This window comes from Gymnoscopelus microlampas, assembly GCF_963454915.1.
Source record: "Gymnoscopelus microlampas genome assembly, chromosome: 4".
NCBI lineage: Eukaryota > Metazoa > Chordata > Actinopteri > Myctophiformes > Myctophidae > Gymnoscopelus > Gymnoscopelus microlampas.
Genome location: NC_139941.1, coordinates 28,213,051 through 28,236,558, shown reverse-complemented (window position 1 = coordinate 28,236,558; position 23,508 = coordinate 28,213,051). Strand labels below are relative to the sequence as shown.

General features: G+C 43.1%; 1 protein-coding gene across 5 annotated transcripts in view; it reads left to right on the top strand.

Moving 5' to 3' along the window:
* The first annotated feature begins 382 nt into the window (after positions 1–382).
* Positions 383–23,508, top strand: part of agtpbp1 (ATP/GTP binding carboxypeptidase 1) — a 44,073-nt gene continuing 20,947 nt past the window's right edge. For 3 of the 5 annotated variants that reach the window (XM_084055869.1, XM_084055867.1, XM_084055866.1), the window contains exons 1-14: positions 383–479; positions 2,205–2,263; positions 3,533–3,663; positions 10,671–10,738; positions 13,732–13,795; positions 15,205–15,351; positions 15,440–15,571; positions 16,317–16,410; positions 17,261–17,298; positions 17,856–18,064; positions 18,427–18,604; positions 20,928–21,031; positions 21,883–21,999; positions 22,309–23,120. In XM_084055869.1, coding sequence (XP_083911995.1) covers positions 2,232–2,263; positions 3,533–3,663; positions 10,671–10,738; positions 13,732–13,795; positions 15,205–15,351; positions 15,440–15,571; positions 16,317–16,410; positions 17,261–17,298; positions 17,856–18,064; positions 18,427–18,604; positions 20,928–21,031; positions 21,883–21,999; positions 22,309–23,120 — 2,126 coding nt within the window. In that variant the 5' untranslated portion in view covers positions 383–479; positions 2,205–2,231. Of the gene's footprint in view, positions 480–680; positions 693–2,204; positions 2,264–3,532; positions 3,664–7,847; positions 8,148–10,670; positions 10,739–13,731; positions 13,796–15,204; positions 15,352–15,439; positions 15,572–16,316; positions 16,411–17,260; positions 17,299–17,855; positions 18,065–18,426; positions 18,605–20,927; positions 21,032–21,882; positions 22,000–22,308; positions 23,121–23,508 lie in introns of those variants that run through there. The other 2 variants (XM_084055868.1, XM_084055870.1) reach the window with 2 other exon arrangements.

The following is a 23,508-nucleotide window of genomic DNA, read 5'->3' as shown; positions in this document are numbered from 1 at the left end:
CTCTTGAAATAAAATGTAAAACTGCAACCTGCTGCAACTACTATTTTTACAAGCAACGTTACAGGAAAATAAGCCCAAAGTCGCTTATAATAAGCCGACATGGCAACACTGGCTAGGCTGTGTTGTCGACGAAAGAGAGTCTCTTCGGCTTCTATGCTCTTTGTAGTAACCTCGCGTCACCGGGCGAAAAGCCTGGTTTCTATTCACTGCTCACTGCTCAGATCTGGTCTAAAGCCCGCCTACTTTGTCCGGTCATTTCCACCCACACATACACGCACCCATTCAAACTGTTTCCGTATCCGCTACATACCAGATCTGCAACCTGCAAAGTGAATCAGCCCCAGTCTCGATATATAGTATCATAACATCATAACATCGGGGCGTTCCAGTTCAGACAACATCCCTGACCGTTTTGTAGAGAATTGAATTGGTCTAGACTTGGTCCACATGAAATGGGACTGCAATTCCGTTCGATACAGGTTCGTAACCCCCCCCCCCCCCCATTCATTTGTCTAAGTATCTTACTGACATGTTATCCTAGCTAACATAACCTGGCTGACAGTGACTGTTCCGTATTTTTTGCATGAATGTTACCGTTAGCACAGTAGCTAGCTAGCGCAGGCTAACATAAGCAAGCAGACTGGCTGAGCAGGTGCAGCTGCAGCAGACTATCATTCACTATTCACTACATGGTATGTGTTAAATGTCATGCATGCATGCTAATGCATATCCTTACTGATGTAACATTAGACATACTGGGGGATCTGACCCAGAGGTGCTGGTGCTCTGATACTGTACTGACAGAATAGTTAGAATAAGGCCCCTTGCCCCCTTCTCTGCACAACTTGAGATGGCAATCTAACTTCCAATCTAGAATCATTCATTCACAAGATAACTTGGGTGGCACTGGCAGAGAGAGGGGGCTGTTCATTTAACTCATAGAATGTGCATTATGGTTCAAGGCTGTACAGTAAACCATTGAGTCTAGACCATGGGGTCTTCAGGACCAGGGGGTCCTCAGAGTTACCAGGGGGGCAGCAAATCTTTGTGTCATAGGATCTTTTTTTCTTTTTTACATTAACCACTTGAACCCTAGCATCCCTATGTGAACTGTGGCCAAAAATAGAAGATCTAAAAGCAGCACAAGGCGTCGTGAGCTTGTAGATCGGCTATTTTCGGCAAAGAGGTGTGGTGTAAAGGCGGGGGGGGAGTATTGAGTGGTTAAATGTCCAAAATACATGCACTGCTGATCGTGCTGTGTCAAACAATGAAACGATATGGAATCTATGAAAAAGTTTAATCTGCAACATAATTGTATAGAATATGTAGTGGGTGGGTCCCTGCTTCATCTCTCTCTCAGCTAAGGGGTCCTTGGCCTGAAAAACGTTGAAGACCCCTGGTCTAGACCATGACTTGTTTGGTGCTAGGCTAGCTAGCTAGCAAGTGTTACAGCTGTTTATGACTCATCTGATCTCAAATCATCCATGCATGCGCCTGTGTGTGTCACTGTCTAGCCTAAAATGAATGTGATCATGTACTTGTCTTACACACTGTGTGGTTGTAACCATTTTCCTCTTCATAAAATATCGCTTGAAGTAATGGCAGTTCTCCTTGTGTCACCCCATTAAATGTTTGATGGCACGGTAATAAACACTAATAACTCATTTATGACTCAGGTTGAATTACTCCTTTTAGAAACCACCCACACACACACACACACACACACACACACACACACACACACACACACACACACACACACACACACACACACACACACACACACAAACAAATGTTTGGTAGTAGTAGTTATTTATTTACTTAGGTGCTTAGGAAGCTTGTCATGCTCATCCTTGCCTTGACTATTGTATCTTCTTAATTACCTTTCTCATAGTTCTTGTTTCTAGATTGTGTTCACAACACATGCAACGTGTTTGTCTTTTTACATCATTTATTCACTGGTGATTGTAGATTTATACTTCTGTTTTATTTATTGATAGAATACACACATTTTAAGTTTTATATTATCTTATCTTATCTTAAAAACCCTCAAAACGATTACATGTCTATCTTGTAACAATGGATATACTGTATGAGTCAACATAGTTTTGTTTTTGTTTTGCTTTTCCCAGGAAGGTTGTGTTTACTTACTAGAAAAGGGGTCGGTTCTGGCATCTTTTAACTTTTCTCTTCTCCTCTTGCAGATGATATGAAAAGTAGATGTGGTCAAAATGAATAAACCCAAAATGACTACAGAGAAAGGGTGAGTAGCTTTGTTTTGCAAACAAGAGACACGCACGCACGCACGCACGCACGCACGCACGCACGCACAATATCTTCTTGTGTCTTATGGCAGAGGGTTTGCGTGTGAAAGGGAGAAGGGTCAACCCAGTATAGCAGCACAGTACTGATAAGTGTCATTCTAGGTACATTCTGCAAAAACTGTACCAAACATCCACTGCTCATTGAAGAGGGAATCGCTGCATGGCCAGGGGTGATATCTATTGGGTGTATGAGCTTCAGGCAGGGCTACATGTCAACCTGTAGGTGTCCTGCTACCCAACAACAGGGTCTACATTTCTCAGTGTAAGAGTAGGGAGACCACCACCTCCAACCTCTGCAGATATGCTAGTTATTATTGTAATAACATACTGTATTACACAGATTGGTTAAAGGCACGTGTAATCTTGTATTGTACCATATATATGGTGTCTGACATAATCTTAATTAAAGTGAAATTAGATTAAACCCTTTTCTAGTCCTGCTGTGAACTCACAAAGGGGTAGGTAAGGCATGCTATTGACCAGCCATTTTATTTTCTATGATAACTTGCATTGACAAGCCATATTACCATAAGCCAAATGACCTCAGTTTGCACTGGCAACATGCTTGCAAAATGTTTCACCATATATGTCCTTACTAAGATTGAGTGCATTTGTGTTTTGTTCTCTCTCACTTAGTTTTTTTACTGGTTGATCTCGGGGGTTTTGCTTTATTTTCTCAGGGGTTTTGCTTTATTTTCTGTCTATAACCTCTTTGTCTTTATATGGACATACAGACTCAGCCGTGCAGAATTCTAGTTTTGATTCGGTCTCCCTTGGCAATTGTTGCTATGCCAACAACTGACCTCTAACCCTGCTTCTTCAGATGAGCTTTTTATAGCTATGGCGTGGAAACCATGACAATTTCATGTTTAGACATAATGTTGTTCACACACGTTTTGGAATGCAGACATTTATTGTTGCAGCATCAAGTAAGTCATATCAGTTTTCCATCAGGGTTTAAACAAATCAGTTTTGATCTATTTTGTATTAAATGCCTCGGGCTCTTTTGTGTCTTAGATCATTATTTTAAATCGAGACTTAATGTGAATACATTAAGAAAATTAATTATATTGTGCAAACACACACACACACACACACTCACACTCACACTCACACTCACACTCACACTCACACTCACACTCACACACGCACACACACACACACACACACACACACGCTGTTAACGATGTTGTTCACTTTGATTCCAGTGTTCCCAGTAACTCGAGGGTACTGATGTTGCTGGGTCAGTTAGAGAGGATGAGCGGTGAGGCCATGATGACAGATGCTGAGATCACTCGACAGCTCACTGCAAAGATCCTACATCTCATACAGACACAGGGTGAGAAATGCACACACACACACACACACACACACACACACACACACACACACACACACACACACACACACACACACACACACACACACACACACACACACACACACGTCAAATGCCTATCTTCATTAAATTGCTGTCACCATTATTTGATTCATGCTATTGACACTGTTACTTGGTTTATATACGGTAGCGGCGCGGTATAACTCGTGCATAATCACCCCAAAAAGTGAAATGGACTGTTCTGGTCTTGACTAATGACTAATTTACGAGGATCAGAGTGCTCTGGGTGGATGATTTGGCTGGTTGTCCCAGGATAGCACCATGCCTAGTACTGGAAGTACTGGAAACATTTCAGCTGCAGAGGAGAGGTCAGCGTAACCTAATTCCCCACACACACACACACACACACACACACACTCACACTCACACTCACACTCACACTCACACTCACACTCACATTCACATTCACACTCACACTCACACTCACACTCACACTCTCCAGTCCGCAGTAAAGTCTCCAGTGTTCATTTGTATCTCAGAGAGTGTACATATCTCTCAGGGTTAAATTAACGCTGAGGATTTTATTGTGCAGTGGGTGCATAATATCTGACCTGCAACCCACTGACCCTTTCACCCATATACAAACATATAACCCCACCCCCATTTATCAGGCTCCCTTCTTCTTTTACGAAGAAGGGAGCCTTTACTCTTTCCACCCTTCTTCTTCTTCTTCTTCTTCTTCTTCTTCTTCTTCTTCTTCTTCTTCTTCTTCTTCTTCTTCTTCTTCTTCTTCTTCTTCTTCTTCTTCTTCTTCTTCTTCTTCTTCTTCTTCTTCTTCTTCTTCTTCTTCTTCTTGATCATCCGCTTGTTGTTGTTCTTCTCTCCCCTCCTTCACAGACAGGCCTTCTCATCTAGGGAATCTGACAGTTGATTAAGTTGTTTCACAAGGCTATAATTACCCTGTACACATTCTGTGAACATGCATGCGCACAATTCCATGTGGATACACATGCCGGTAAGCAATATTTATGCCTAGCAAATAACACAAAGAAAAGGAAGTGTGATCTTGTGCACATATAGATGTGCAGTCCACACAAATGTGTGCCTGCCAGGTAGACATGATAAATTAAACAGTCTACATTCTTCTTGCCCCCAAGTGCATCACCTCTTGAAGGTGGGTGCAATTAGGTTGATTAACGGTTGATTCCTACATTCCAAATCTCTTTTCAAACCACAGACAGACACAACTTGAACCAAACACCTCGTTTACTATGAGTTCATATTGTACTTTACATGCTTTACCCATTGAGCTGCACTGTCCTGTAATAGGCATATGGCCACATCATTTGCAGCGTCATTTCGATTTAGAGCTCCACTGAGTATCAGATTTGACCTCCATTATTAACAGTGCTGCTCTGTCATTCTGACGTGGACCCACACACCTGTGCAGCAACCCCCCCAGCCATCATTAAAGTTACTAATCTGGTCACAGTTCATTACTCAGCCGCGATGTGATATAGAGTCCTTCCAGAGAAAACAAACACAAACTAGTTGTCCTCCACTGTCGGCATGCATAAAAGGCTAGAAATTAATTGTTGTTTCCATGGCGTAGTAGCATGTTTTTTTGACACTAGAATTTGTACATCTTTTTATTTCCTTTTAAAATCCAGTATTATCTTGTGACTATTGTTTTGCTGTTGCAAGCACAATCTTGTGGAACATGCCAACATTTCAGTGCTTGTAAACTGTAGGAGTGAGTGACAAATAAACCCCCTTCATTCATAATTCTTGATAAATGCTATTAAAGGATGCCAACACTGTGGTCACAAAAGAACAATGCTCATGGCCTTACATGTAACAATACACACAGCAAGTGATTGTCTGCAGCAACGTATCACTTCATTATATCAAGGATAGAAGTTTAAGTGTCTTCTCCAAATATGGCAACTGCCATTACTGGTGAAAATCCTGCTAACTGTTTAGTCTTGTTTTTGTACTACAACCCTACCAGGTGCCATCCTCTTACTACCAGCCTGTGCATGTGACCTACCTAGGCTACCAAATAGAAAGACTTAGTACTGTAGCCTACATTGATACCCAGCTGCTTGATTAAAAATGTCTCTTCTAGGCTGTAGTCAAAGGTTCATCCACAACAAACACTGTTTCCTCATCTACAACAATGTGTAAACAGTGTGTAAAGTGTAACGTTTGCATATCTGTCCATTTTCAAAGAAGACGGTAGATGTCTAGATGATGGGATATGTCCTTAGGTTAACAGTTCCACAATCATATCATGGCGTGCTATATACTTTTGTAAACATACCAGCCATTAAGAATACTAGGGCAATGCCCGTTGGGAACGCTCTCCCTCGGTTAAGCAATACCTGTTGTACCCGTTGTCAGAGTACTTGGTGGTACTTGGAGTCCAGTCTATGACGTCATATTGATTACATCAGGGATCTCCATATAATATATATTCCCATATTATGGGCATACAAAGGACACAGACAGACAGAGAGGCAGACAGACAGATACAGACATTTGTGGATTCATAGGTATTTCTGGACAACCACTGATCCGACCGACTTCCCACTTGGCACTGCACTCCCTTGGGTCCTCGAGCGAATCACATAAAGTTTGAAGTTCATCGGTTGGACGGCTATTGAGAAATGCGGGTGACACACAGACACACATGGAGATTCTGTGCATTTATAGATATAGATAGATGTGACTTGGATTTAGTTACCTGTTCTATGTGGTAACGTAATGTAAACATATTGTCCTAAGTGCAGTGGTTTTGGGGCGGTGTAGCCGCCCCCTATAAGTGAGTTTTGGACACCGACCAAAAGATTTGTGTACCCCCTAACCCTTCCATTGTTAATGCAAATCGATACTTTTGCAAAGTCAGCCAATCACATTACAGCTAGTGTCATCACCACTAACTGTAATGTGATTGGCTGACTTTGCAAAGTCAGGACTGTGATTGGCTAGCGAAACACATGACACATGTGCAGCCCTATGAATAGCAGTATGGACTTTAAGAAAAGTCATTTATCCTTTTTTTAAAGTGAGTCATGTTGTGATGACCACACACCGCCCACTTCACACTGGGTGTGATTTTTTAGATAAGAATGGGAAACGGAGTGATAGGCAGGGAGAAGTCACTGTTGTTGTTGTTGTCGAGTTAAATCACTAGAGTGTTGTTCACACACTTTCTAATTATTTCTGTTTACATTTGGCAGGGCAAACATATAGTATGTCACAGCCCGTTTGAAAGTTGTCACTTGGCATCATGATTGACATTAGACCCTGAAGAAGAGGGTGATATGCGAACATAATCTTAGTGTTGATTTGAATGCATCTTGATGATCGGCTAAACCTACAGTAGATGGAATAGTGAACTCAATCTTGGCTCACGTTGCCATAACTTGATATTTTATTTCAAGCCTCTCTGACGTATTATTCCATTTTTAGCCAACAGGGGACAGTGGAGTGCCCTAGGCTATCATACTCACTTTCTCACTCTTTAGCGTGGCTAAGCAAAATAAGATGGAGGAGCAGTGCAGTAGTTTCGTGTCGGGGTGTGTGTGCGTGCATGCGTGTGTGTCATGCACTTGCACTTGCACTTTCACACGCACACGCACACGCACACGCACACGCACACGCACACGCACACGCACACGCACACACAATAGCCAAAGAAATCTTAAAATGACACCGTCTCTCACCCACTGAATGATGATATTGCTGTTTCACTGGTCACTCTCCAGCTTGGCTGGCTGTGTCCCGGCAGCTCTGGGCTGTGACCTGGTTCATAGTAATCACACACTGTGCTGTATGAGTCTCGTGTTCGGACACCGAGGGTGTTTGGAGAACAGAGTACCGTATTATATAAGGAAAGAGGCCAGTGGAGGCCAGTGGAATCAGTGCTGGCTGATGCAGACGATGCCTGCAGTGGCGTGACATTGGTGCCTGTCTGAATTATTGCTAGTTAATCTTTCTAAAGCGTCTTGCTCTAGAGAATGCAGTCAGTCATCCGCCCTCCTCTCTCTCCGGCACTGATTAGCAGGAAAGGAGGAGGAGGAAGAGGCAGGAGAAAGGAGAGGAGGAGTCGAGAGGTAACTTAAACAGTTGTCTGGTTTCTATAGGAGTGGTCAAATTGCCATATAGCATTTGGATGGAGGTGTTGAGGGCAGCATTCAGAGCCCTCTCAGTTCAAAGTGTTTGTTAAGTACCTTACTTGTGGACCAGTCTTGGTGTGCATCTTCCCAGCTTCCAGAGGTGCCATACACACTATACTTGAAGGTTCTGCTGTTGGCTTCATTGTAGAGCATCACGCTCTTGGAGGCAGTGAACGTGGGAACTCAGAGGATTTAGACATTTTCTGCTTGTCTCTGGAGAGGTTTTGTGCCTTTGTTGTTGTGAGATGGAGTACAGCTACACGAAGAGACGCAGTAAATCTGTGGTCTGCCCCGACTCACCAGGTAAAGCCCAATTCCATCGTACAACCTTGTCGCTTGCCAAAAAACTAAACCCATAAGGGAATGAAAACATGCATAATTTATGTAAGAGGACTTCAATTATTATTGTTTTTTAAACGTTTTGTTTATTCGTTTTTGTTCTTTTACATACTCATAGGTAGTACAGACATTTACTGAAGCAAATAAGCAAATAAACAGAGTATCTCCAAACAGTGAAGAAAGTAATTAACAGAGGACTTCAATTATTTGAGTTTCTTGATGTGTGCTTGATTTAAATTGCCAGACAACGTAACCATATTAATTCCCTATTCTGAGCATGTCCTAATATTAGGGGAACATTTGGTGAAAATAGGCAACATGAAAATAGCAGATTTCCAAATTCACAATCATCACAACACGTTGCGACCAAGTAGATCTGCTGTTTTCGCTATTGACATGCAACAACAAATTATATAGGGTTTAAATGGTTAACAGCCTCCAAAAACTTGGTGGGGTAAAACATTTATGATACAAAATCAGGTGAGTATGTTGCAAACATTTTAAAATATTACATTTTCCTGGGGCAGGAAACGATCCAGGAATTTATATCACCTGTATGTGCTTTATTTCACATCTGTGCTGACTGCATTCATTAACTCTGTTTGGAACAATCTAACCTTTTACACTTGGGGTCACCAGTTGATATCAGCCCAGTGCCCATTTACTAATTGTTTTGGACTTCTGAATATTGATACCTGTTGCAGCAGTGTGTGTATATCCATTCAATTAAAAATGTATTCCTTTGTCCTTATTATTGTTTGCTGTTGTTTGCCTTGGGTGTCTTCTTGCCTTCTTACCTGGCTACTTGCAGTTTGTAGTTCATGGATGGTAACTTATTATACTGTTTAAACATTAACTTTTCTTGTAATAAGTGGCAGACGCTACAGGAGACTGCTCTCATGCAGTTTTTCTGCAATGTTTGTCTGATCATAGCCCCTAGGGATCTTTTTTTTTTAGGCTGTGAGGATTAGTTTTGAAATGTCATTTTGTTTTCAAGAGCTTTAAAAAGTCTGGTATGACAAAAATGTCTTCAGAGGTCACAACTCTCCCAGCCACTCAGTGATGAGTCTGTGTGTACGCACATGCATGCCTGTCTGTGTGTGCATGTGTGGGTGCGTATGCCGTATGCACGCGTAGTTGTACACACAAATACACACGCACGCATGTATCGAATGTGTGTGACCGTGAGCGCATGTGTGCTCACATCTGTCGTGTTTCCATACTGATCTATGTTTGAGCCACCACATGCTCATTGGATGCGTTTGCAGTCAAACAGCAGGGTGCAGCCCAGCTTAATTTATTGCATCATAAATCAATGAAGCTTGCCGCTCGACTCCCCCCATGTCCATACTCCATTTGCACCCCCATGTTCAGTTTGTCTCCATCCATCACTCTGGCATGCTCTCTGCAGCCACCTGTGAGATCTGCACCAGGCAAAACTAATCAGGCTGGGCCATGATATGCTGAGGTGTGACATGCCTACATCTACTGTATGCCTACAGAGGCCTGTACATTGGCTTTCTACAGGAGGGTTCTACTGATTTTCTAACCCCATGACCTTTCCTGTAGCACCACCTTCAGGCCAAAATTTAAACTGCACACAAGGCATGTCATAATCTAATAGGCAGGTTGCAGGATGAACCCTCTTGGTTTTGACCATTGCCTTTCCTTTTATGCCAGCCATCAGCCCAAATGACCAGTTGGGTATAAGGAGCAGGACAGCTTTTAGACGTTTAGTCTTGTTTGAAAGAGAAGCCTCTTTGTAACTTTAGCTGTTGGTTTAAAAAGCTAATTTGGAAAGGTTGGGAGCAAATGACTGGGCGTGTTTGTTTGTGTGGTTTCGGTTTGTAAAGAATGGAGTGCCAGCCTGTCATGACCTGTCAGAATGCCTATCTCCCTTTGCACATTGATTCCAACAACAGGAATCTGTCACCTCCTAAAACACAAGCACATTGTGTGTGTGTGTGTGTGTGTGTGTGTGTGTGTGTGTGTGTGTGTGTGTGTGTGTGTGTGTGTGTGTGTGTGTGTGTGTGTGTGTGTGTGTGTGTGTGTGTGTGTGTGTGTGTGTGTGTGTGTGTGTGTGTGTGTGTGTGTGTGTGTGGCAGATGATGAAGAGACTCAAAGCAAATGGAAATAACCTCTTGCAGTGTTAACCTTTGTATGAAGAAGTTCTGTACTCACAGTTTCTGTAAGCGGAGAATAGCAAGACTGACCTTCAATATGTGCCAGCTGCACTGCCCTGGAAAACGTTTCTGGTTTCCAAACATTTTGGGATGCTGTGCTCCCTGTGACATTCTGACATAACATTACCTGACATTTATGAGACAACTTGCTTCTCTTCGAATGTCCTTATTCTGTTTGAGAAGCCTCTAACTTGGACCTTTGACAAGAAGTTTGTTTTAATATTTCTAACGGTTTCTGTGTGTGTGTGTGTGTGTGTGTGTGTGTGTGTGTGTGTGTGTGTGTGTGTGTGTGTGTGTGTTCTAGAGAAGACCCGGAAGGAGGTGATGTCCAAAGGTTCCAGTGGCATGGAGGTCATCCTGTCTTCACTGGAGGTTAGTCACTCATCGGCACAACTTGATATGATGTCAATCTCATTACACACACCTGTTATGTTACCAGTTCTCTGCCATCTTTATGTTTTCCGTTGATTTCAATCAGCAAAGCAATGGACTGGCCTACCCTTTCAGTGCCGGTGTGAACAATGAGGTTTGATAAGTTCACTCCACAAATGGAATTATTATCTTCGTGGATCATATCATTATTTTCATGGCCCTACACAATAAAAAGTAAATAATTTACATTGATTAGCACTTTGCTCAAACCACATTGTACATTCATTTTGAAGGCTGCAACTATCGATTAACCAGTTTTAGGCTGTAGTAGTAACTGGCCCCTATCGCCATTTCCTTGGTTGCCACTTATTCAGTGTATGTACAGTATGTGTTTATGAGTGAATGTGAATCCATGAGAAGTGGACAGAGAGAGGGAGAGAGCAATTGTAACTTACATAACCAGTCGTCCTCATGGGATTGTAGTGTAGATAGGCGGCACAGCAGTTAAGGTACAGATACAGAGTAGGAGAAGTACTGGAAGATACAGCAAGGTAAAACATCACAAAGAAAACGCCAATCAATAATGAACAATAGTATATGACAGTATACACACCCTATACAATAGCCTACACTATGAATAATAAAAAACTTGCAGTCACGGTGTCATCACAGTAGGACTGTATGACAGTCCTATTGCTAAGGCAAAATACACAAGCAGAAACACACAATCACAGTGCAATTACGTCATCACAGATTACACTGGTAACGTGACAGTGTCAACAGTATTATCAGTACACTAACCGCACCATACAGTATTACTGAGGAATAGAAAACTTGATTTTACAGTACAGCGATGATAGTCTGTCTGTCTGTCTGTCTGTCTGTCTGTCTGTCTGTCTGTCTGTCTGTCTGACCGACCGTCTGTCCACACATTCTTGTTGGGGCCCTTTCTGACCTGTGAGGGTTCTAATTTCCTCTGTGATGCCTGTCATGGACGGACGGACAGCGGTATCCATGACAGGGTGCTGATTGCAAAAACTGATGGCCAATGAGCCTGACCTGTGGCTTTGTTTTCAAATAGGATACAGCTTTTAATAATTCTAGCTAGCTACCCAGGCCAGCGCTAGGCTATAACAGCCTGTATACAGACAGTATATGCACACTTTTTTTTTACCCTGTGTATCACAAACTGCATAATGCACACATCATTTTAGGATGTGTCATTTACTGACTGCACTGTAGACATGGTTCAGCAGTTTTAATTAATAGGTTGCACCCTGGATCAAGATGAAGTGATTGTTTATTACATAGTTAAAGATGCATGATGTGGTGTGAGCAGAAGCAGCTTATTCACATCATTAAGCTACAGTATGAAAACTTAAGGACGGGTGACAAATTAAAGGAAAAAAACAACAAAGTGTCTTAGTAAGGTGTTGGGCCACTACAAGCCACGACAACAGCTTGAGTGTGCCTTGGCATGGATTGTACATGTCTCTGGAACTGTCATGGATGGATGGAACATCCATGACAAAACAAAAGCTATTCCCTCATTTGGTGTTTTGATGTTGGTGGTGGCACGCTCTATCTAACGCGTCAGTCCAAAATCTCCCATAGATGTTCAGTGGGGTTGAGATCTGGTGACTTTTAAGGTCATAGCATATGAGTCACACCAATTTCATAATCGTCAAACCATTCAGTGACCCCTAACACAAGACGCTGGTCACTTATTTCACCTGTGCTGACGGCATTACATTGGTTACCCATTGACATGCAGAATTGATTAAAAAAATATATAAAACACATACAGTAAGTACTTCTAGGGGTTGGCCCTTACTTACCAGACAACAGAACTATTGTGCCCTATGGACAATATGGGATTTGCTTAGGTCTTGCTTAGGACCCTATCACTGTCCCAAAAACTAGGATAAAGCTTAAAGGTGACAGAGCTTTTGAGACTCTTTGGACTGGCATTCCCTTGGCATTAAGAAAAATAGAGTCTGTTGATTACTTAAAAAAGCTGGTCAAAACACACCTGTTTTGCAAGCACTTTACCTTATCCTATCCGTTTTTCTTTTTTACAGTTTATTGTTTTTAACTTATTTTTCTGTTCAATTGTAACATTTGTTTTGAATGTGCTTTATACATAAACTTTACCTTACCTTACCCTCGTGCCCTGTGGATGGGGGCATTTTCATTCTGGAAGGTACCACCCCCATTGCCATAGAAATGTTTCATCATAAATAAAGTTGATCACTCAAAATAACTTTGTGTTGCTTTGCAGTGACCCTTCCCTCTAAGACCCTTCCCTAAACCATGCCAGAGAAATGCCCCCCACAGCATAACAGAGACCCTTCAATGTAGGGGTAAAGCATTCAGGCCTGTACCATTCTCTTGGTGTACACCGCAGACATTCTCCCACTTTTGGAGAAATGGTGAAGATGACTCATCTGGCCAAATCACTTTTTCCCCCACATATACCAGAGCCTATTTTTGGTGTTTATCACCACTGAACTCTCAAATGTGCATTGTAATGAGGTGTTTCTGCACTGCAATGCTATTATTACATTGCTCTCTATGTTGTTGTTGTCGTTGGACTGTTCTTGCTGACACAGTCTGATTACATCCTAGCTGCAATGACATTCTGAGTCCTGACATATCGCACTAATGCATGAGCATCATCAAAGAAGAAGATGACAGTTTTCCTATTGAAACACTAGCCAGTTGAGTAGTCTTTGTGACTGAAGCTCCTGTCATCTGTGCCCCAATAATGAACTCTTTATCTTCATAGACACTTTTTTTTGGTTCCTGTGACCTTGATCCAAATTCAAGGTCAACTGGGACTGAACACCATTCTAGACAGTTATTCAGCTTTTTCCTTTTAATTTGTCAACTGTCTATATGTACAGCACAGAGGTATATTTTATTATTTTATAAAGTGCACCTCTAGTTTCAACATGCTTTGTTTAAAGCTATAGTCTCCATGACTTTGACAGAACTCCCGGGATCTCCAGACCACCCTGAACATCCTGTACATCCTCACCGAGCTGCTTACAGTGGGTGAGTAGATTTTCTTCTTTATCAAGTGGTTGATGAGCAATTCCCTCCCCTGATACAAGAGTCCATAGACAAATTTAGTCCCTGACTGGGATCATCATCATTCAGCAGGCCATTTAACTGTTCTGGCCAATTTGCGTCAGTGTTTGCATGTGGACATGTGTACGTGGGTTGGTACTGTATGTGTGTGCATGTCAGAAGCTCAGCAGATGACTCACAAAACGTGTCTTTCCGTGCTGTTGCATCAGCTGTTTTATAAACTCATATAAACAGTCTGCAGATTTTATAATCAGCAGATTGATTACATTTAAATATCTTTCCATTAAATTGATTGTGCACGGTGGCGCAGTCTGTAACGCTGTCGCCTCACAGCTAGAAGGTCCTGGGTTCAATTCCATCCGGGGATGCTGTGGGCACTGGGGGCGTGTTCTCTCCTCTGCGTCATCAGTACCCATACCCGAGGTGGGGTTGGTGAAAGGGCCTTTCTGTGTGGAGTTTGCATGTTCTCCCTGTGTCCCCTAGGGTAGGTACCCTCACATAAAACATGCTGTAATCCTGGTCTCTATACTGCCTCCCCCTGGTCAGCCGGGGCGCCTGATGGAGGGGAAAGGAACTGGTTGGAATAATGTGTTCCTTCCACACGCTACGTCTTACCGGGGAAACTCCCCCCTGTCAGGAGATAAGAAGCGGCCTGCTCACTCCTCATGCGTTGAAGGAAGCATGAGCTCAGTTCGGGGCTCTCCCCAGGCTGGCAGAGGGAGAGTAGCGTCTAGGATTAGAAGCTTAGGCATTGGCTCTGGGTGAAAAATGGGCTACAAAATCGTGGGATAAAAAATGTAAGATAACAAATAGATTGTGCGAAGATTTCACAGGAATCTCTTTCCCAGGACTTGAAGCTTTCACTAACAACAACTCCTGTGTATTCCCATCAGCTATGCCTCTATTCTAGTCCATTATTTACTTCCGTTTTTGTGTTGTCTTCTTCATCACACATGAGTGGCACACCGGTTAGCACCATTGTCTCACAGCAAGAAGTAGGCCATGGAATCCCGACCCGTTGCTACAAAGAAAGTGCCAGGGTGCCAGGGTTCGAACCCTGGCACGGGGCCTTTCTGGGAGCTGTCATGCTGTCCCTGTTTGTATGGGTGTACTCCGGTTTCCTCCCACACCAAAAGACATACATGTTAGGTACCTTCTATTGCCACACTATGGCAGTTCACTGCTCCCAAGTAGTTAGGATAGGTCACATGCAGAGGACAAATTTCAGCAAGCGGATAATACAGTATACTGTACCTTAACCTTAACATGTTGTTTATTACAGAGCCACTATTGTTACTGTAGTTAGACTGACTGACTGACTGATTCATTGATTGATTGATTGATTGATTGATTGATAAATTGATCTGTCCCAGGTGGAGGTCGCAGGGTTGGAGTATTTGTGTCTAAAGGAGGAACAGGCATCTTGCTTCAGTTGCTTCTTACTGCCAGTAAAGATGCTTTTCCCAGTGAGGAACTGATGTTACAGCTTCACTCCCTACTCGCTAAAGTTGGACCAAAAGGTTGGCATAAGAGAACACACACACACACACACGCACACCCTCACACTCACACTCACACACACCAGATTTACAACCTCTGTCTCCCCAGACAGAAAGTTTGGAGTGAAAGCTCGTCTGAACGGTGTTCTGAACGTCACGGTCAACCTTGTGAAACAGAACCTGCAGAACACCAAGCTGTTGCTGCCCTGCCTGCAGGTCCTCAGGGTTTACTCCACCAACTGTAAGTTCAACCACGTACACTTCTGTGTATATAACAGATGGCTATTTTGCATTTACATCATACTTGGGCCCCACCTACAATATTAAAATAGCCGCCACGTGAATATGGTTAGTGGAACCCCATACCTCTACCGTAAATACCCCACTGTATATTCTAGCCGTTGCTGTAGAGTGTTCAGTAACAGGGGCTTCCCTGTCTCTCCAGCTCCTTAACCCAATAAGAAAGCCTATACGTTGTTATACCTTTGAAACTGGGAAAGCGGTGTCATTTTAGATGTTGCTATGTATATAGCGACAGGATTTCTTTTTTCTTTTTTTAAAATAAAAAAGTAGAAGATTTTCTGAAAACTTTAGGATGTAGAAGCCGTTTTTTAAAATCAGCCTCAGGTCTCTACATTTTCAGGTGTGTTTGTGTTGCCAAATTCATTCAATCAGGAGAGATTACCCATTTATCAGCTTCAATTTAATAGTGTTCCTGTTCCAATTTTGTCTGCTCACTTCTTTGTGTCATAGGATAAAATTGGTATCCCGACATACATTCCAACAAATATCCCGACAAATACATTTTCTGTTTACTAAAGAGCTGGAGAGACAGGGAGACCCCTGTTACTTAACAAACAATCAAGCAATGATTTCAATCAGAATATATTTAAAACTTATTTGAACAAAACATATCACTTACTGCACCTTTAATGTTGCTGAATGTCTCCCAGTTGATCTTCCTCTCTGTCTGTCTGTCTTCACAGCGGTAAACGCCATTTCTTTGGGGAAGAATGGAGTGGTGGAACTCATGTTCAAGATCGTGGGGCCCTACAGCAAGAAGAACACCAGTGTGCTCAAGTAAGGATCATCTGTGCTTATGGGTTAGCATTACGTTTTGTCTGTCTGTTTGCACGCGCGCGTGTGTGTGTGTGTGTTACAGCAAACTATTTTAAAAGCCTCAAAACATACATTCTTGCTCCGTACAAAACTTTCGGATCTTCTTGTTTTTACCTTTTTACAGATCTTTTTTGCTGTGAGTTGTGAGCCTTCCTTTATACATTTTTTTACAAGTTATTTTCAGTTTGACTCAGAGCACCAATGTAGGGGGATGTGCGTGAAACAAACTATTATGTCATAATGTTGCATCAACAAGCTCTATCTGTCCATGACCATCTGTCATGCAGTGGTGTAAAGGAACTGGTGTAAGTACTGTACTGTACTTTTTTTACTTGAGTATTTCCAATTTTCAGAACTTTTGCTTCTTCATCTCAGAGGAAAATATTGTACTTTTACTCCACTATAGTTATTTGAAAACTTTTCTTAATAGTTACTTTGCTGACTTTGATTATTATTACAAAACATACATGAACCACTTCAGCCCTATATACATTTCGGCCATTTGAAAATAGCCAATCTACAAGCTCACAATGCATCGCATTACATTTGCATATACATTTGAAAACTTGTGAAATGGGACATTCTGCATAATACTTTTGGTACTTTTAAGTACATTTTGATGCCGATACCTTTGTACTTTTACTCAAGTACATTTTGAATACAGGACTTCGACTTGTAACAGAGTATATCTACATTGCAGTATTGATACTTTTACTTAAGTAAAACATGTGAGTACTTCTTCCATCACTGCTGTCATGGTTGATTGGTCAGTGGACAGTGGAACTCATCCATCTTGTTTCTGAATCAACAGAGTAGCTCTGGACACGCTGGGAGCTCTGCTCAAAACCAGTGAGTATTTGCACTCTGCTCTTCTTAACTTTTAGTATTCTTGTTACACACCTTTTACCTTCATCCTATTGTCGTATGTCTTTATCTTCTGGTTAGTCACTCCATTCCCTTCATGTGTTATTCACACTCTGTGTTGTTTAGTCTTTGCCTTCACACCGACCCCTTCCCTGGATCACCTCTTGTATAACTGACATGTTCACAATGTCCAATTGTCCAAGTGAATAAGATGAGGAGGAAATCATACAATGAGAATGCTAATAGAAATGCAAAACGCGTGTGTGTGTTTGTGTGTGTGTGTGTGTGTGTGTGTGTGTGTGTGTGTGTGTGTGTGTGTGTGCGTGCGCGTGTGCAGTGTATAAATATACTGTATATACACACACAAAATACATGTATTTCATTTTTAGTTTAAGTTATTGTGCATGAATGTAAAGACCTTCCGTTTTATTTTTATTTCTTTATATCCACAACTCTGCCTCAAGACGTCAGTTGCTGTATGTAGCTTGGTTGTACAATGAACCCATGCTGTCTTCATTGTCCCTCCCAACCATTTTGTTCAGAAACCAATGCCCGCCGTGCGGTGGACCGTAGCCACGTCCCGGTCCTGTTGTCAGTGTACATGGACTGGCACCGCAATGACACACGGCAGCGCCACATCCTGATCCGCAAAGGCCTGCTGGCCTGCCTCAAGAACATCACCAACATCAAGCTGGGCAGGAGGGCTTTCATCGATGCCGACGGGATGAGGATACTTTACAACACCTCTACCGTGAGTGTAAAATGTCTCTCACTGTGTGAGAGACATCCCGCGTCTTGGGAGGGCTGCTGCTTGAAAACAACTTTACTTGTTGATGACAATATGATAATAACTAATATCAGCCTAGTCATCGGTTTTCTCCATAAGTGACCAAGGAACATTTGGATGTATACTGCAGTATACTGCACATCATGTGCAGTATACACGTGATGTATACAAGCATATACTGTACTTGACAAATTTATCTGTTGCAGGATCACTAATCTTGAGACACGTGAATCCCCATGCATGCACGCATGAGGCTCATCGACACACACACACACACACACACACACACACGCACACGCACACGCACTGACCCTGTCTCCTTTTAGGAGTGTCTCACTATCCGGACTCTGGACCCTCTGGTCAACACCTCCAGTCTCATCATGCGGAAGTGTTTTCCGAAGAATCGACTGCCTCTGCCCACCATCAAGTCAGCATTCCACTACCAGCTGCCCCATATACCTGCAGGAGGGCCCGTGGCACAGATGTACAATCAGCCACCTGGGGGTGATTACGCACACACACGCATATACACTAGAGCTGCAACAGTTCATCGAATTACTTGATTTAATCGATTATAAAGATTATCAATAATTTAATAAAATAATTGTGTAATAATTGAGCAATATGTCATTATGTGAAAAGTTTAAACAATTTCTAAATTCTTCAAGTATAGTGAAAATAGCCGTTCTACATTGCGACGCGTGAGTTTGTAGATTTGCTATTTTCAATTATTCAATCATTCGATTAATCAAAAATCAAAAAAGTAATCATTAGAATAATCGTAATAGTAATAAGAAAATGATAGTTGCAGCCCTAATACACACTCATACACACAGCTCAGAATGCTTAAAATCTGTCACAGGATTCAGTGGATTAATACATAATAACTACACACAGGTATGAGTATTGTGTGTATCTACTCTACTCCTTAACCACATTCAACATGGTGTCCATATTTTTTGGTATTAAAGGTGAAAGTTTTCATTCATTTAAAAAATATATGAAAAATGACGGAAATGGCAGATCTACAGTACAAGCTTGACTATGTTCGCGCTACACCGCTGTATGACGAAGTATAAATTGGGACATTGGCGGTTAACTCACTTTCTAAAGGATTATTGGCCATACCCCACTGACACTGCTGCACACAATGTGCCTTACAGGAGGATCAAGTTATCCGCTCTGCAACAAGCCCTTAAAGAAGGGTAAGACGTACGTAAGACATGGCTCCGTATCGCTCACAATACGTATCATCCATCTTTACAGCTACTTTCCACTCGCCTCACTCTCATAATGTAGTTTCACTAGACTAACAGATAGTCACCAGCACTCACACTACTAACCCAGAAAATACAAATGACAATGGGCACGATTCACTAAGCTGGTCGTATATATCAGTGTAAATAACATGTAAATAAAGTGACTAAAGGAGGGTGTATTTTCTCTAAGCAAAACCCGACGTGCAATTCACAAAGGGGTGTGTAAATCCCTGATATGTGCGGATCACAGCTGTTCCTCATTTCTGCCTGAAGGTCAGAGGCGCGTTTATATGGAAGATCCTTTGCATTGCTCCACGCCCCCATTTAAGACCATAAAGCTGTTTACACTCAAAATATGGGTGTAAACAGTTTAGTGAATCGAGCCCGATGGGCTCATTAGCAAACTCTGGCACATTTACATTGTTGTAGTCTCTTGTGTTGCCAGATAATCTGAGCTCTCCGCCTACTGACACGTAAACTCCAAATGCAAGGTAGTTGGCCACTAACAAACCTAGCAGTGAGAATGGCCACTAACAAACCTACGCCCGGTTACGACCCCTACTGGTTCGAAAACCAAACATGCCCCAGTATGAAGAACTGCCTAATTTGTCGTTTAAGTGTGTCAACCTCTAACTCGCATACAACAATCATGCATACTTGCTCTTTAAATATCACACGGCTCAATTCACAGGCTTTTACACATTTATTCTCCTCAGAGAAATATCTGGACTCAACTCACGGTCAGTGGTGTCTCCAGTGGTCTGCAATATAAAAAGTATTTGTCCATTGAAAAGCGTCTCTTTTACATGCAAACAGGCTGTTTGATGGTGTTGGTGTGTGGGGGCACCTACCTCTGTGATCACCAGGCGCAGTTAAATCAGGCACACCACAGTAAAAGTAATAAGATGGCGATTAGACTGGAGGCTTTGAACATGTGAGATGTACCATACAAAAATGTCCAAGTGCTCCACAAAAAAATGCTCCTCAAACTGCTGAAAATCATGTGGTGTCTGTCACTGTTTTGACCTGGCTGTGTGGTCTCCAGGTAAGGATTATATGAAGCAGTTGATTGAGCTCAGGTCTCCCTCTAGTTACTGATTAATCCCTGTCATCGCTGCTCACATTTCACCCTCTCTGTTCTCCTGACAGTAATGCAACTATTCTACACAGAATCAGATGAACCTGACTAGTCACTCTTAACGTACACGTCCTCAAGGCTATTGTCAAATACAAATAGTGGAGGAAAAAAAGTCTGGGGCAGGACTGTGTGAAGCCTAATTTATACTTTGCTCACCGAAAAGAACACATCGTCAATAAATCCGTTATTTTCAGTGAGCGACACGTTCATACAACAGAGTATAAATTAGGCTTGAAACCATATGTCAATACTGTTGAGACTCACAGCTCTGTGTGTGTGTGTGTGTGTGTGTGTGTGTGTGTGTGTGTGTGTGTGTGTGTGTGTGTGTGTGTGTGTGTGTGTGTGTGTGTGTGTGTGTGTGTGTGTGTGTGTGTGTGTGTGTGTGTGTGTGTGTGTGTGTGTGTGTGTGTGTGTACGCACTTCTTCCCAGTGGATGATGTGGTAGATGAAAGTGACGATAACGAAGAGATGGAGGCAGACACAGAAAATGACACGGAGAACGAGGAAGATGAGAAGGATCTACATGATGCTGTGGTACAGTACCTCTCTACACACACATATTCCCTTTTTCTTTTTGTTACAGTGATGCGGTAAAGCAGTGATTCTCACAGTGGGGTCCGGGGATCTTGAGGGGGTTCCAGGGGGTCCCCAGCAAAATGTGTTAATTTTGTTAGTTTAACCACTTTAACCTATTTAATGCTTTGGCTAACCCGTCGCATCGAGACGCGTTATGAGGTTGTAGATCAGCTATTTTTGCCATGTAAATTGTTTTTCGAAAGATTTAGAACACGTCTTGAGACTTTTTACACAAACCTTGCCATGAAAATGTTTGAGAATCACTGCTGTTGTAATTGCATAATTCACTGAGGTGAGCTTGTACTTCAGTTCATTTCAATTTGGTTTGGTTCGAGAGGGAAATACTTGCGTACCTAGTATAGAGCACTGGGCAACCCCAGTCAACTGAGTAATATAGGGCTTAAGCCTTTCCTCCCTATTTCCAGCCTGAAAACGATAACATAGAGAGAACTGAATAAGCTATATCACTCAAAATACAGTCGGCGCAGTACCAGCAACGTCTTGGAAGATAAATAATTCTGGTCTGTCCCTTCTTCCGTCCCTCGGCACTCTTGTATCTGCTAAATATATAGTGACAGATCAGCTGGACATGCTGCAGTCCGAAGTGAGCCAGCAGGACTAGCATCTCAGATTTAAGATTCTTGTCTTCACCCCCCTTGCTGTCCTTCTCCTCTCGTGTGGCACAGCTGGACAAGATGTAGCACAAACGGGGCCATAAAACACTGTCAGTCCCAATGTTTTAGATCCCTCAGTTGAGATGTCATTTTGTCCTTCTCTCTCTGTCTCGCTGTTTCCCTGTTGTGTCTCAGAACGATGACATAGAGACAGACCTGAACAAACTGCGTCCTAAAGAGGGAAGCGGCCGTCCATTTGAGGAGCTGAGGGTCTATGAGAGGTTCTTCCTGGAGCTGTCTGAAGACTTCCAGGTCAATACCAGTAGTTGATTGACATTCTAATCGTTTCTTAACACATTTTGTGTTGAATAGTCATGAAATCTTTCTTTCCTAACAGTGTCTGAACAATCAAATTTGACTGAATGATTTTATTGACAATAATATTTTTTTCCTAATGGGTATTTGATTAGATATTGAATTGCAAAACATACATTCTCCGTGTCAGAAGTCCTGAAAGTCCCAAAGTTTTAAAATGTCCCATCCCATGAAAATATCATTCAAATGTAAAGTAGAAATGAATTAAGAGATACATTTAACAGTACATGTCTCTTGTTCCTACAGGGTTATAACTTTGACTGTCCAAAGAGTGTCTCCACCACATCATCGTCGCTATCGCTCAACAAGGCCCCTCGGGCAATTATAGTGCCTACAGCTCAGGCCCTGCCCCCTAAACACGCCCCCGCACCCACCCCCGCGGAGGAATGCCACCTCACCAAAGTACAAGACTCCTGCCCTCCCCCTCCATCGATTTCTCCTCCCTCGATCACACCACCCGTCGCGACTCCTCCAACCATCGCTCCTCCCGCCTCTCTGCTGCCGCTAGACCTGGACTCCATCCACCTCGCCGAGGAGGACCGCGACAAAAAGGACGACGGCCACACGCCCTCCCCGGACGCGTCCTGCCCCTCCTCCAAGCCCAGGCTTCCGCCCTGCCAGGGGGCGGCGGGGCTGGAACAGGCGCTGGTGCAGGCGTTGGAGCGTGTCACTCTGGACGGGGAGGGGCCTCTGAATGGAGGGGACGGCGGGAGAAGGGCGGGCGAAGGCGGAGGCTCTCCGGTCTACGTCACGCGGCACATTCAGTCTCCTCTGCTGGTGGGAGGCATCGCCACACGCCGAGGGGGCGGAGGAGGAAGCGCAGGGGGTTCGGACTGCGGCTCCGAGGGTCCGGACGAGGAGGGGGGAGAAGGAGCCGTGTTGGAAGTCCCGGACACGGCCCTGCTCCTCCCGCTCCACGACCCCGATCTGTACGTGGAGATGGTGAAGGGAACACGCTCGGTGCCCCAGTACTCAGAGGTGGCCTACCCAGACTATTTTGGACACGTGGCCCCTACCTTTAGGGAGCCCATTCTAGAGAGAGTCTACGGTGTACAGAGGTGAGGTGTTTTTATGTGTGGTAGAACAATAGAACATAGTGAAGAATTCAACTTCAAATTCAGTTGAATTGAATTGGTTTTAAAGGCTGAGCAATGTATGGAAATTGGCTAAGCTAACAAAAACCTTGTCACAAGTAAGACGCGGGAACGCTGGAAGCGAACGCAGCTCGAAAATATTGTGTATTTACGGACTTTGTGTGTGTGTGTGTGTGTGTGTGTGTGTGTTTGTGTTTTGACTGTAGCTGCACTCTGGCGCACTCTGTCGGCCGCACCCAGGCAGTGCACTGCACACAGACACACACACACACACACACACACACACACACACACACACACAAGCCGAGCAGACTTTCATAGTAAGCTCCACTTGGGCGGAGGCGCGCCTTTC